This window comes from Monopterus albus, unplaced genomic scaffold, assembly GCF_001952655.1.
Source record: "Monopterus albus unplaced genomic scaffold, M_albus_1.0 scaffold28.1, whole genome shotgun sequence".
Taxonomy (NCBI): domain Eukaryota; kingdom Metazoa; phylum Chordata; class Actinopteri; order Synbranchiformes; family Synbranchidae; genus Monopterus; species Monopterus albus.
In genome coordinates, this window is record NW_018127908.1 from 4,298,396 (window position 1) to 4,309,696 (window position 11,301).

The 11,301-nt window shown below is 40.1% G+C and overlaps 1 protein-coding gene across 1 annotated transcript in view; it reads left to right on the forward strand.

Annotated features, from left to right (window-relative positions):
• Positions 1-11,301, forward strand: part of obscnb (obscurin, cytoskeletal calmodulin and titin-interacting RhoGEF b) — a gene marked incomplete at its 3' end in the record, with an annotated part of 61,973 nt that overhangs the window by 48,840 nt on the left and 1,832 nt on the right. The window contains exons 53-73 of the mRNA XM_020595880.1: positions 1-191; positions 446-475; positions 698-2,446; positions 2,663-2,944; positions 3,702-3,783; positions 3,893-4,014; positions 4,138-4,335; positions 4,454-4,486; positions 4,580-4,642; positions 5,208-5,426; positions 5,568-5,601; positions 5,709-5,761; positions 5,899-5,997; positions 8,695-8,834; positions 9,368-9,568; positions 9,696-9,772; positions 9,856-10,026; positions 10,167-10,326; positions 10,759-10,875; positions 11,000-11,164; positions 11,263-11,276. The exon at positions 1-191 is cut by the window's left edge and continues 106 nt beyond it. Of these exons, the coding sequence (XP_020451536.1) occupies positions 1-191; positions 446-475; positions 698-2,446; positions 2,663-2,944; positions 3,702-3,783; positions 3,893-4,014; positions 4,138-4,335; positions 4,454-4,486; positions 4,580-4,642; positions 5,208-5,426; positions 5,568-5,601; positions 5,709-5,761; positions 5,899-5,997; positions 8,695-8,834; positions 9,368-9,568; positions 9,696-9,772; positions 9,856-10,026; positions 10,167-10,326; positions 10,759-10,875; positions 11,000-11,164; positions 11,263-11,276 (4,200 nt within the window). The remainder of the gene's footprint in view (positions 192-445; positions 476-697; positions 2,447-2,662; positions 2,945-3,701; positions 3,784-3,892; positions 4,015-4,137; positions 4,336-4,453; positions 4,487-4,579; positions 4,643-5,207; positions 5,427-5,567; positions 5,602-5,708; positions 5,762-5,898; positions 5,998-8,694; positions 8,835-9,367; positions 9,569-9,695; positions 9,773-9,855; positions 10,027-10,166; positions 10,327-10,758; positions 10,876-10,999; positions 11,165-11,262; positions 11,277-11,301) is intronic.

Below are 11,301 nucleotides of genomic sequence, written 5' to 3' on the forward strand. Positions count from 1 at the left end.
CAGGGGTGGCGGGGGTGGGCTGCGGCGGTTAGACAGTGCCCTCTGGCTTCCATGTCATTATGAGCCCGTTTGTAACACAGAGTTTGTGGCTGAAAATCTTATCCCAGGGAACAGCTACAGGTTTAGAGTGGCAGCTATCAACAAAGCTGGAACTGGAGAGGCTGCTGAGTTGCCCCAGACTGTGCAGCTTGGTGAGTGCATGTGTGGTTTAGTTCATGAAATAGTAATAGCTCTCATGTCTACCAAGTACTGTAGTTTGCTCTCTTTGTTTTTATGGCATAGTTATGTTATTATTCACATCAGATGATAACATTTATTTTGGTTTCACATATAAACATCTTTACAACTTTAATTGCATGATAAATTAAATATCAGTGTAGAGAATGTAGAAGTCTACTAAACTACTATATATTGTGTCAATGCTTGTTTTCTCTCCGTTACACAGAGGCACCTGTGCAGCCATTAGTTTCTCCAGGTAAGACATTGTGTTTGGTGTGTAGGATTCTTCTTATCCTACAAGTTCTGCTGTAGTTGAACACCTCCATGTATCCCTTTCAAACAAAATATGAAGCGTTTTTGAATATCTGTCATACTAAGTTGGAATAAATAGAGTTTTAATAGGTCTAGCATCAGGTGGTATTGTGCTACATGATAGTATCTTTTCAAAATAAAAATGAGAACTCCATTGTGTTTATAGGTATAGAGGAAAAGCAGGTAGAGGCAGAGGCACTGGGGCAGCCCAGTCTTCCTCCGGAAGCTGCAGAAGAAGGCGATGTCCATGAGCTGTGGGAAGCTTTGGCCAAGAAACGGCGCATGAGTCGAGAGCCCGCTTTGGATTCCATCTCTGAACACCCTGAGGGGGATAGTAAACGTGGTCAAAAGAAATCAGAAGAGAAGGAGCTTAAGTCCCCAGAGAAAGTGGAAATAAAATCATTAGAGAAAGAGCTGAAGCCAGAAAAAGTGGAAATAAGATCATTAGAGAAGGAGCTGAAGTCAGAAAAAGTGGAAATAAGATCATTAGAGAAGGAGCTGAAGTCAGAGAAAGTAGAAATAAAACCAGCACAGAAGGAGCTGAAGTCCTTAGAGAAAGTAGAAATAAAACCAGGAAAGAAGGAGCAGGCCGTTGTGTCTAAGAAGCAAGCAGAGCCCAAATTGTACACTAGTTCAGAGGATGAGTCTGTTTCTGGGGGTTCGACACTTGTGTCCTACCTCAAGAAGAGCAGCAAATCTATGGTCACACCTACCAGTGATGTAGAGACACCGGCCGCTGAAAGGTTCTTTGAACATTTCCGGATGGCAGAGCAGAGAACGGTGCAGCAAGCTGAAGTGAAAACAACCACAGTTCAGCAGACAGATAAAAAACCATTGCCTAAAGAGGAGGCTAACATAATGGAGATCAGTAAAGAAGTGAAAACAACCACAGTTCAACAGACTCATAAAAAACCATCACCTAGAGAGGAGACTAACATAATGGAGATCAGTAAAGAAGTGAAAACAACCACAGTTCAACAGATGCATAGAAAACCATTGCGTAAAGAGGAGACTAACATAATGGAGATCAGTAAAGAAGTGAAAACAACCACAGTTCACCAGACAGATAAACATTTGCCTAGAGAGGAGACCGACATAATGGAGATCAGTAAAAATGATGAGTTCACAGAAGCAGCCATTAAGATTCAAGCTGCCTTCAAGGGCTACAAAGCCCGCAAGAACATGTGTCCTATTTTCAAAGAGGTCTTCAAAGATCAGACCAAAGAACCTGGTGGTACCATACATCTGGAATGTATGGCAGTAGGTAAACCTGAGAAGGTGCGGTGGCTGAAGGATGGAGAACCACTAGTGGATGGCAAGCACCACCATATTGATATATACAATGATGGTACTTGTTCACTGGTCATCACTGCCATCACTATGAAGGATACTGGAGTTTACACTTGTGAGGTCACCAACAAGTTTGGAGTTGCCTCTCACAGTGCTAAGGTGACAGTAGGAACAGTGAGAGAATCCTCTGAGCAACGGCCACTGACCGTGGGCTACAGTGCTGACAGTGAACCTGAGAGCTCCTCAGGTAGTGAGATGGATGAGTCACTGAGGCAGGCAAGCAGACGTCTCCGGCGCCTGTGGCACACACGGCTCCCACCAGATGTTATGGAAGAACCATTTGTCAGTGCAGATGAAGGAGATCTGCCTCCCCCAGATCCGCACTCTTACCGTGAGGATGACAATTACATCTACATTCGATTTGATTCCCGGTCAGAGGCTGAAGTTGCCTCTAAAAGGTTCCAGGAGATGTTTACAGTTCATGGAGTACCTGTGGAGACCAGCATCCTGGAGGCAGGGCCTCTCAAGGTGGAGCTGCGAATTAGAAAGATGGGCTACGTGCAAGATGGTGCACAGACTCCCACACAAGATAGACAACCTCCTGCGCTCATGACAGGAGCCCCAGGTAAGAATGGCATGAGTGGTTGTTCTCCTTTTATGATCATCATACCATTTTTATTCACTCTGAATAATGAATAAATAACTTTCTAAATAATATCATTCAGCTTTGCCCTCTTACTTGTATTGTGTGTGTGATGGAGCCAAACACTTTATCACTGATTTACACTTCTATGAATTTAGATTTTGAATTTGTTTTACTTTATTTGCCCTTGGTGCCCAGCTGCCCCAGTTTTCCTGACAGAGCTACAAAGCCAGGATGTCCCAGATGGCTGTCCAGTCAGCTTTGACTGTGTTGTGATCGGCAGGCCCCCTCCCATCGTACGCTGGTTTAAGGATGGCAGATTGCTGGAGGAGAATGACCATTACATGATCAACGAAGATCAGGAGGGCTGCCATCAGCTAATCATTACTGCTGTGCTCCCCACTGACATGGGTGTTTATCGCTGCACAGCTGAAAACAGCAGTGGCATTGCAGCTACTAAGGCTGAACTCAGGGTTGACAGTGAGTGAACATGCATTAAATGCAAGTGTTTGTATCACAAATACCTGCAAGCACCTTGGTTTGAGTAATTAACTGCATTTGTTCTAATGGAGGAAAACCCAAAAGTGGTTGTCAGTGCCTCTGTATTTATTTAGTATTTCCATTGATCTTTTTTTTTTGGTCAGTGGTGCCAAACACAGTATGACATTTTGAGTTTGACATCTTGATATTTCCAGCACACCTGTAGCACATACTGTAAATATCAAGGTTGTGTAATCAGTTTTTTTAATTCATCATTGTGTCTATATTTTGAATTTATACAAAGAAATCTATTATAGAATAAGGTTAGCAAATTTTCCATTAACTGCAGAGATATTCTCAATACTACAGCATGTCTTTTGTTTTAGAGGCGCATCTTTTGTTGATTAGTTTTTATTAGTAAACCTCACTCTCTTGCTTTCGTCTTACTATGCCATCACTCTGCCTTGCTACACACACACCCAACAACTGGATGCAGCAAATTTAGTTGAAGTTTTTTTTGTTTGTTTGTTTGTCATAGCTATTTTGGGAAATCAGTTACTTAAACCACTTTCCTAATCTTTAATTAGCATCTTCAGAAAGCACAGGAGCCAAAATGATCATACTGGGTTAAAAAGAATCCTCACATTAACGGATCAGAAGTCAGTCTGCTTTACAAAAGATAGCAGGATTACAAGATCACACATTGTAGACACTGACACCTGATTGTATAATGCTGTCCATCAATCCTTTCTATCAGTTTCTTGCAGCTCAGATTATGACACTGCTGCTGATGCCACTGAGACATCCTCCTATGTCAGTGCTAAGGGCTATGTGTCCAGGTGAATATAATATGAACAGTTTTTTAATGTTTGCAAAGATGCATTGATAAATTCACATTTTAATATTAATAAATACAGCATTTTTGATGTGTACTATATCTTTGTGCAGGGAAACTGAAACCTTTGAGTCTGTGACTGAAGATGATCAGCTGCCACAAGTTGTGCAAGAGCTTCGTGATGTTCATGTCAGTCCAGGTTCACCTATTGCTAAGATGCAGCTCAAAGTAAAGGGTAAGTTTATTAACTAATATTGAGTTAATTCATCTGAGGCAAACAAATAACTTGATTGTAACAGTTTCACAAAGTGAGTTATGAATAAAGAATAATATTTCTGAAATATCTGTTTTCATCCAGGCTTCCCCAAACCCAGAGTATATTGGTTCAAAGATGGCCACCCTCTGCGGGCCTCAGGAAGGATTCTGGTGCTAGCAGAGAGAGATACTCATGGCTTAGAGATTCTGGAGGTGAAGAAAGAAGATATGGGCGAATACTCTGCTTACATCAGCAATGCAGCCGGTTCTGCTTACTCCTCTGCCCGACTGATAGTTCTGAGTATGTATGCAAATGTCTGAAAAGTCAACTACAAATGAGACGGTGTATTTTTAATTACTCTGGGCTTAAAATGTGTCAAGATGTTTACGAATACAGTAACAAGTATATTTTGCACCAGGTCCAGGGGAGATTATGCCACAAGATAAAAAAGGTAATTTATCATTTATCCTACAAACCGGACGCAGCTCATTTACTAGATATACTTTATGCGACTGTGCTTTTGCTTTACACTACATTTTCACAGACTCCAAGGAGCCCCTGGTGCCACCGCGCTTCCTTGAACGGTGCAGCAACAGGAAGGTAAAGTAGAAGGTTTGCTCACTTTACTCTTTTATCTTAACAGGTTCATGGCCCATATTTATCAAGCATCTTACAGTAGGAAATCACCTCTAACTGGACAAAAATTCTTTGAATGACACATTTTTGGTCCTACTTCTAGGAGAAGATGTCAACATTCCTAATTTAGGACACTTGATAAACACGGGCCCAGACATTTCCAAACTAAGCATTTTGTATTACAAGTTACTCATCTCTACTTAGGGCTTGGTATCATTATTAAATGTTTGATACCAGTACTGATATTCGTACCTTGACCTCAATATTGGCTCCTAAATGATGCCATTTTCAATACCAATTTTAACAAAGAATTATATACATAATTCTACATTTTTGTACGGGTCATTAGCAGTAGTATGGATAGTATCATAATATAAAAAGTAAACCTATTTACCACAACCATAAGTTGTTAACTTTAACACCAATAAATAAAAATGTAGAAAAACACTTTTCGATACTCGATGGTATTGAGGCAATTCGATCAATGCCATAAAAGTATTGAAGTTTGTTACCCAGCACTGTCTCTACTATTTCAGGGTCTCCCACTCCCATGGTCTCCTGGCTTAAGGAGGAATCATTGGAGGATGTTTTGTGGATCAAGCCTGATAGCAAGGGATACAAAATAGCAAGCTCTGGGTGCCAGCACAGCCTCATCTTGATGGATGTGGGCACAGAGTACACTGGCTCCTACACCTGTATTGCCACAAACAGAGCAGGACAGTCAATCTGCACTGCCCAGCTTGAAGTGGATGACAGTAAGACAAAGACATCTACGCTTCTTTTATTGACATTATATTGACCTATAAGCATATCACATTAGAAGATGGCCTTAGTTTGTCTCCTGGGTCTGATCATAATTGCATTTATACAGTACGTGTTTCCCCTCTTTTCATTAGCACCACAAATCAAGAAAGAGACCAAAGCTACAGAGTAAGTTTTTTTTCCCCAAAATACAAATGTACATACAAAAACATGTCTGTACAGTGCATTTCCAGTACATGCAAATGTTTGAAAATTTACCATGTCATTCTCCTCAGGGTTCTTGGGATTACAGTTATCCCTCCAGAAGAAGAGGCTGGCAGAGGAAAAGGTGAGTCATTTCACCCTGGCATATGCTATTTGTTATTTATAGTGATATACATTATTTGTAGTTAAAAAAAAAACTACAATACTTATGGTGTTCTGTCCTCTTTGTCATCCGCCTGTCTTCCTTTCCTCCATCTTAAGGGGATAAAATACCCTACCTAGGTGAAGTAGGTACAGAAGAATTCCTTATGAAACTCACCTCCCAGATCACTGAAATGGTATCAGCAAAGATCAGCCAAGGTAGGTGCATGTTATAAACCATTCTGTTTGTGCATTAAAACATTAGCCCCCTAGATTCTAATGGGATAGAAATTCAGTGTGCAATTTGCAGCATTTTCTCCTAGAGAAATACAGTCCAGTGTTTAGTGTCTAGTACCAGTGTTATCATTAACAAACTATGACAAAAAATATTCACTGATGTCCTGTTTTTCAGGATGAAACAAACGAAACCAGAAAAGTAATGTTTGCCATATGAAACAGTAGGATAATTTAACATGAAAGGTTGTGGATGTAGATGGAACATTAATGTTCCTTTCAGTCAGATATCTTTTGTTTTGCTATCAGTAGAAAAAGCACTTTCCAGCATTAATGTGGCCAGGCAAACATAATTTATCTCTAAATGCTCACTGTTTTAATGTTAACTGAGAATTCAGCATAACCTCTAAACACAGTACAGACAACAACAGAATGATGCTGTGTGAATAAAACAGTTTTTCACAAACTTCATGATAAACAGAAGCAACATATGTAACCACAGTAACTGTACTCAACCAGGATGAAGAAGATACAGCCTATAGTACAAATTAAAAATGACAGAAACTAGACTAAAACATCTTTAGTTTTTGACTAAAACTAAAACCAAAAGACTAAAATAATATGCATTTTTATTAAAAGACTAAAACTAAAACAAAATCAGATTCAGGTGTCAACATGAACACTGTCTAATACAGTAATAGATAACCCATATATCTCAGAAAATGGACAAAATACACAGCTTTGGAAGTTAGGTCAGCATCTAGCGAGGTGTGAAACTTTGGCTGTAAATGATTCTGTTAATGGTAAACACTCAACCTGCATGTTGTTCTAATAATAATGAAAGTGGGATGAAATAGAGATTCAGTGTGAAATTATGAATGGATTTGCAACGATCTAACACACTGTAGGTAGGCAACCTGTCCCCAAAACATGCAAAACTATATAGCTTTTCATTCCAGCCAAAACACTCATACCAGGTGATATCTATGTTGAGGACGCATACGCCCAGAGGGAGGCCCTGTCTCTTAAATCACCTGGTTTCATTTGTGGTTGAAATTTAAAAAACAAAAAAAGAAACAAAACTGCAGGTTTCCTATCACTTCACCAGCTTATACTCAGCAGTGCTTTTCTGCTACTGCTTAGGAAGCATGCAAGTTGCTAAGAATGGCTTTCCTCTTGCTAATGCTAAAGATGCTACAGTACCGTAAAATCCAGACTATTGAGCGCACCTGACTATAAGCCGCACCCACTAAATTTAAGAAGAAAAACAATTTTGTACATATATAGGCCGCACTTGTCTGTAAGCCGCAGGTGTCCACGTTGTAACATGGGATATTTACACACGTTTCCAACGTCTCACCATCGATTCATTGATACCAAGCTACGTGCAGCAGCTCTATTTCCTTCTTCAACAGCCAGATCGATCGCCTTTAACTTGAAAGCTGCATCATATGCATTTCTTTGTGTGTTTTCCATGATGGGGGTGTGTGCATGAAGTGCAAAATGACTGATCTGAAGAATTTAGTGTGAGTGAATTTGATTTAATTCGAACTGTTTCATTGGTCCACTGTGACTTGTTCGGTAATTTCACTGGTCTGATGTGACGAGGCTAAATGTATTGGTGGCATGAAGCTCGTTAGCCCGTAAAAATCCATAAATTAGCCACATCATTGTTTAAGCCGCAGGGTTCAAAGTGTGTAAAAAAAGTAGCGGCTTATAGCCCGGATTTTACGGTATATATTATTTTGGACACAGTGCTGCTTTGAATTCTGATTCTTCAAGAATTGTGTAAGTGTTGTTTAATCTGAGTATTATACTATAGTATAGTACATATATAGTATATTATACTATATATTTCAGTTCTTGAATTCTAATTCACTTTTCACTAGACCTGGGGTTAACACCAGACTTTAGAAGCGTCCTTTCCTGCATTTCTAGTGCTCGTTTGTCAGCATGTTTTGCTTTACCCATGTGTTTATAATTTAAACCCCTTCCATTGATTCATACAGACATCATTCGTTCATCCCTTCATTCCCATCAGTAGTCCAACCAAATAAATTCTCATCCATAATGAATTTGTTATTCAGACAGTTTACAGAATCATGAAGTGCTCCAGTGGATGAGATCTTGGCCCAAAACTACCAGTATGTATCCAAGTGCATCAGCTTCTCTTTCTACCAGGAACATGACTTAGTGAGATACCTCAGTAGAACTGGGTCACAGAGGACATGACTTGTGGAAACTATTTGACATGCATTTGTTATACATACAGGACAACATGTTCTACGTATTAAGCTTCAATTAAACAGTTCACTTATAATTTTGACTCTACTGTAAATCTGACATGAAATAATCAAGTAACGGCTTGCCTGTTTGGAGGGATATGACTAAGTAAATCAGTAGATGCCAGAACAGTCAGTTATTGCTTGTAAGAGTCTGTGACTCAAGATGATCCTGCCTCCGCTGAGCTCTGACAAGCTACATGGAGTGAGTACTAATAACTGCTATATAAATTCAAGCCAAGCTCGCAAAGTATGCTATGATAAGCTCTTCCTCAAGTTTCTATAGCACATTCACAAACTATGTTAAAAGGATTATATTAATACATGATGCATGCTCAGGGTCTTTGCACAACGTAGCCATGCTCATCTGATTACTTCCCTCCCATCTTTGCTGTTCCAGCTTCATTACGTGTACCTGGTGGTGACAGTGACGATGAGACCAAGACTCCTTCTCCCTCACCTCATCAGGGTCGCTCTCGTCCTCCCTCCCTCATTGCTGACTCCTCCTCGGAGTCTGATGAAGGGGATGCCAGGGGAGAGGTGAGATGTGGGTCACTCATGAAGTATAAAGTAGAGAAGAATTTGTTTATACTGCTGAATGGGGGGAAATCACCCTAAAAAGGGGGCTTACATCTAAAATAATGTGAAAATAGACACACCTGCATGGTATAATGCAATAATGTACAATATTCCTCCAGTGTTTTCCAATTTGTTGAACCTACTTCTTTAGTTATTTCAGTGTTGAATCAGTTCTATGGTACATTTTAAGGCAGTTAGTGGTGACGATGTATTGTCCAAGTTATTAAAATAAAAGGACACAGCATACTACATCCAGTTACCATAAAATGTATAAATCTGATCAGATGTTGGGTAACTTCATGCAGCAAGCTCACACCTATGTTTTTAAATTTCTTTATAACAAATGGACATAGGCAAGACGCAATCAATCTAATGCCAGTATTAATATGCAATGCAAAAATCAGGAATGTAGAAGAAATCTTACCAAGTGCAGGTTTTCAAAAGAAAAAAAAGGAAGGCATGTGTGCTGTCTTTAATATATATATATTTTACAGATGTTTGACATCTATGTGGCAACGGCTGACTACAACCCCACCATGGCAGGCAAAGAATCTATCGCACTAAAGGAGGGACAGTATGTTGAGGTTTTGGACTCAGCCCACCCGCTCAAATGGTTAGTCCGGACCAAACCAACCAAAACTACACCATCACGCCAAGGCTGGGTCTCACCAGCCTACTTGGACAAAAAACTCAAAGTACGTCTCAACACTGTAGTCACTGATCCAACAAGATAAAATCAAAAATCTTTTCACCAATATTAACTCATTGTCTTGAGGCCTTGGAACATTTTAAAGGTTGTAATGAGGATGTCTGTTATTTCAGCTCTCTGCTGATACAGGTGACCTTCCAGAAACAAATGTAGAGGAAGTGTCTGAGGGCGAATACAAGAAGAAGCTATTGTAAGTAAAGTATTCCTGCACTCACAGAGCAAATACTGGAACTAAAGGAAGCACCATAACCATCTGTTATTTCATGTCCATAGCCAACTGATCCAGGACTTGATAAATGGTGAATCAGAGTTTGTAAAGGAGATGGATTTCTTCTCGTCTCACCACGTGAAGCATGCAGACAGCTCTGAGGCCCCGCCTGATGTCAGTAACCAGAAGGAAGCCATATTCAGAAATATTGATGATATCAAATCCTTCCATAACAAGTAAGCTCACTTGAATGTGTGCATTTGCATTGTTCCCAGAGAACAATTCTCCTCCTCGAAAGCAATAACAAAATACATTGATATTTACAGTGACGTTTTCTTTATCACTGAACCAATTCTTTCCACCATTTTGTTTTTAGGGCATTCCTCCCAAAGTTGAATGAGTGTGATACAGATGATGATATAGCCATGTGCTTCCTGAAGAGCAAGGAGGGCTTTGAAAAGTATCTTCAGTATCTTGTTGGTCAGAGTCGGGCAGAATCTGCCGTCAGTGACAAAGCTGTCCACAAGTTCTTCAAGGTATCACAGCTCTTCTCAAGTTGAACAATACCTATTGATGTTGTACTGTAAGTTACCATGTGCCCATTTTCCCTGTTAAAGGATGTTTTGGGGGGAGTTTTCCGCACTGGAACAGAGGATCTGATATAATCAGACCTTAAACATGAAAACTTTGTCAAGCTAATTTACTTGACTTATTTAATCAAGTACATCTCATTTACTTGATTAACAAACAGCAAAAATATTTCGATGGGATAACTATATTATTATCCATTTGCAAATAATTTTCAGTTTTACTAGCCTATGACTTTGGTAACTTGTGAATTAATGGCATACATGTCATATTAACATGGTGTATATCTAATTGTTACTTTGTAAATACTAAGTCATTGGGGTGATTGTAAGATGACTTCTTAATTAGCATATCTACTTGGACTCGTCATTATGTTGTAGGAATACACGGAGAAAGAGCAGGCCTGTGCAGACCCTTCAGGGCCCCCTGTACGCAGCATCAGTGCCTACCTCCAACAACCACTGGAGAGGATCCAGAAGTACAAGGCTTTCCTCAAGGTAACAGCTTGGAGACAGAACAAGCTGTGGACTTGTTAGGATAGATCACTTACATGCATAAGGCGTTTGCTCTTAGACCTGTATCACCTCAGCTGTGTTGAAATTTCTGCCCCCACATCTTCAGGAGCTCATTCGAAACAAGGCGAGAAATGGTCAGAACTGCTGCCTTTTGGAAGAAGCTTATGCAATGGTGTCTGCGCTCCCTCAGCGCTCAGAGAATACCCACCATGTCTCCATGATTGAGAACTATCCTGCCACACTAGAAGTGCTGGGAGAACCAATTCGACAGGTAGAACATAGTTACCAAGAGGACTTTGCTGATTAGAGGCTAGATTTTGTGTTTGACTGTCTATATACCTTTCCTTTCTTTTTCCTTTTTACACACAGGGCCCCTCCCAAGTGTGGGAGGGAGCGCCTGGAATTAGA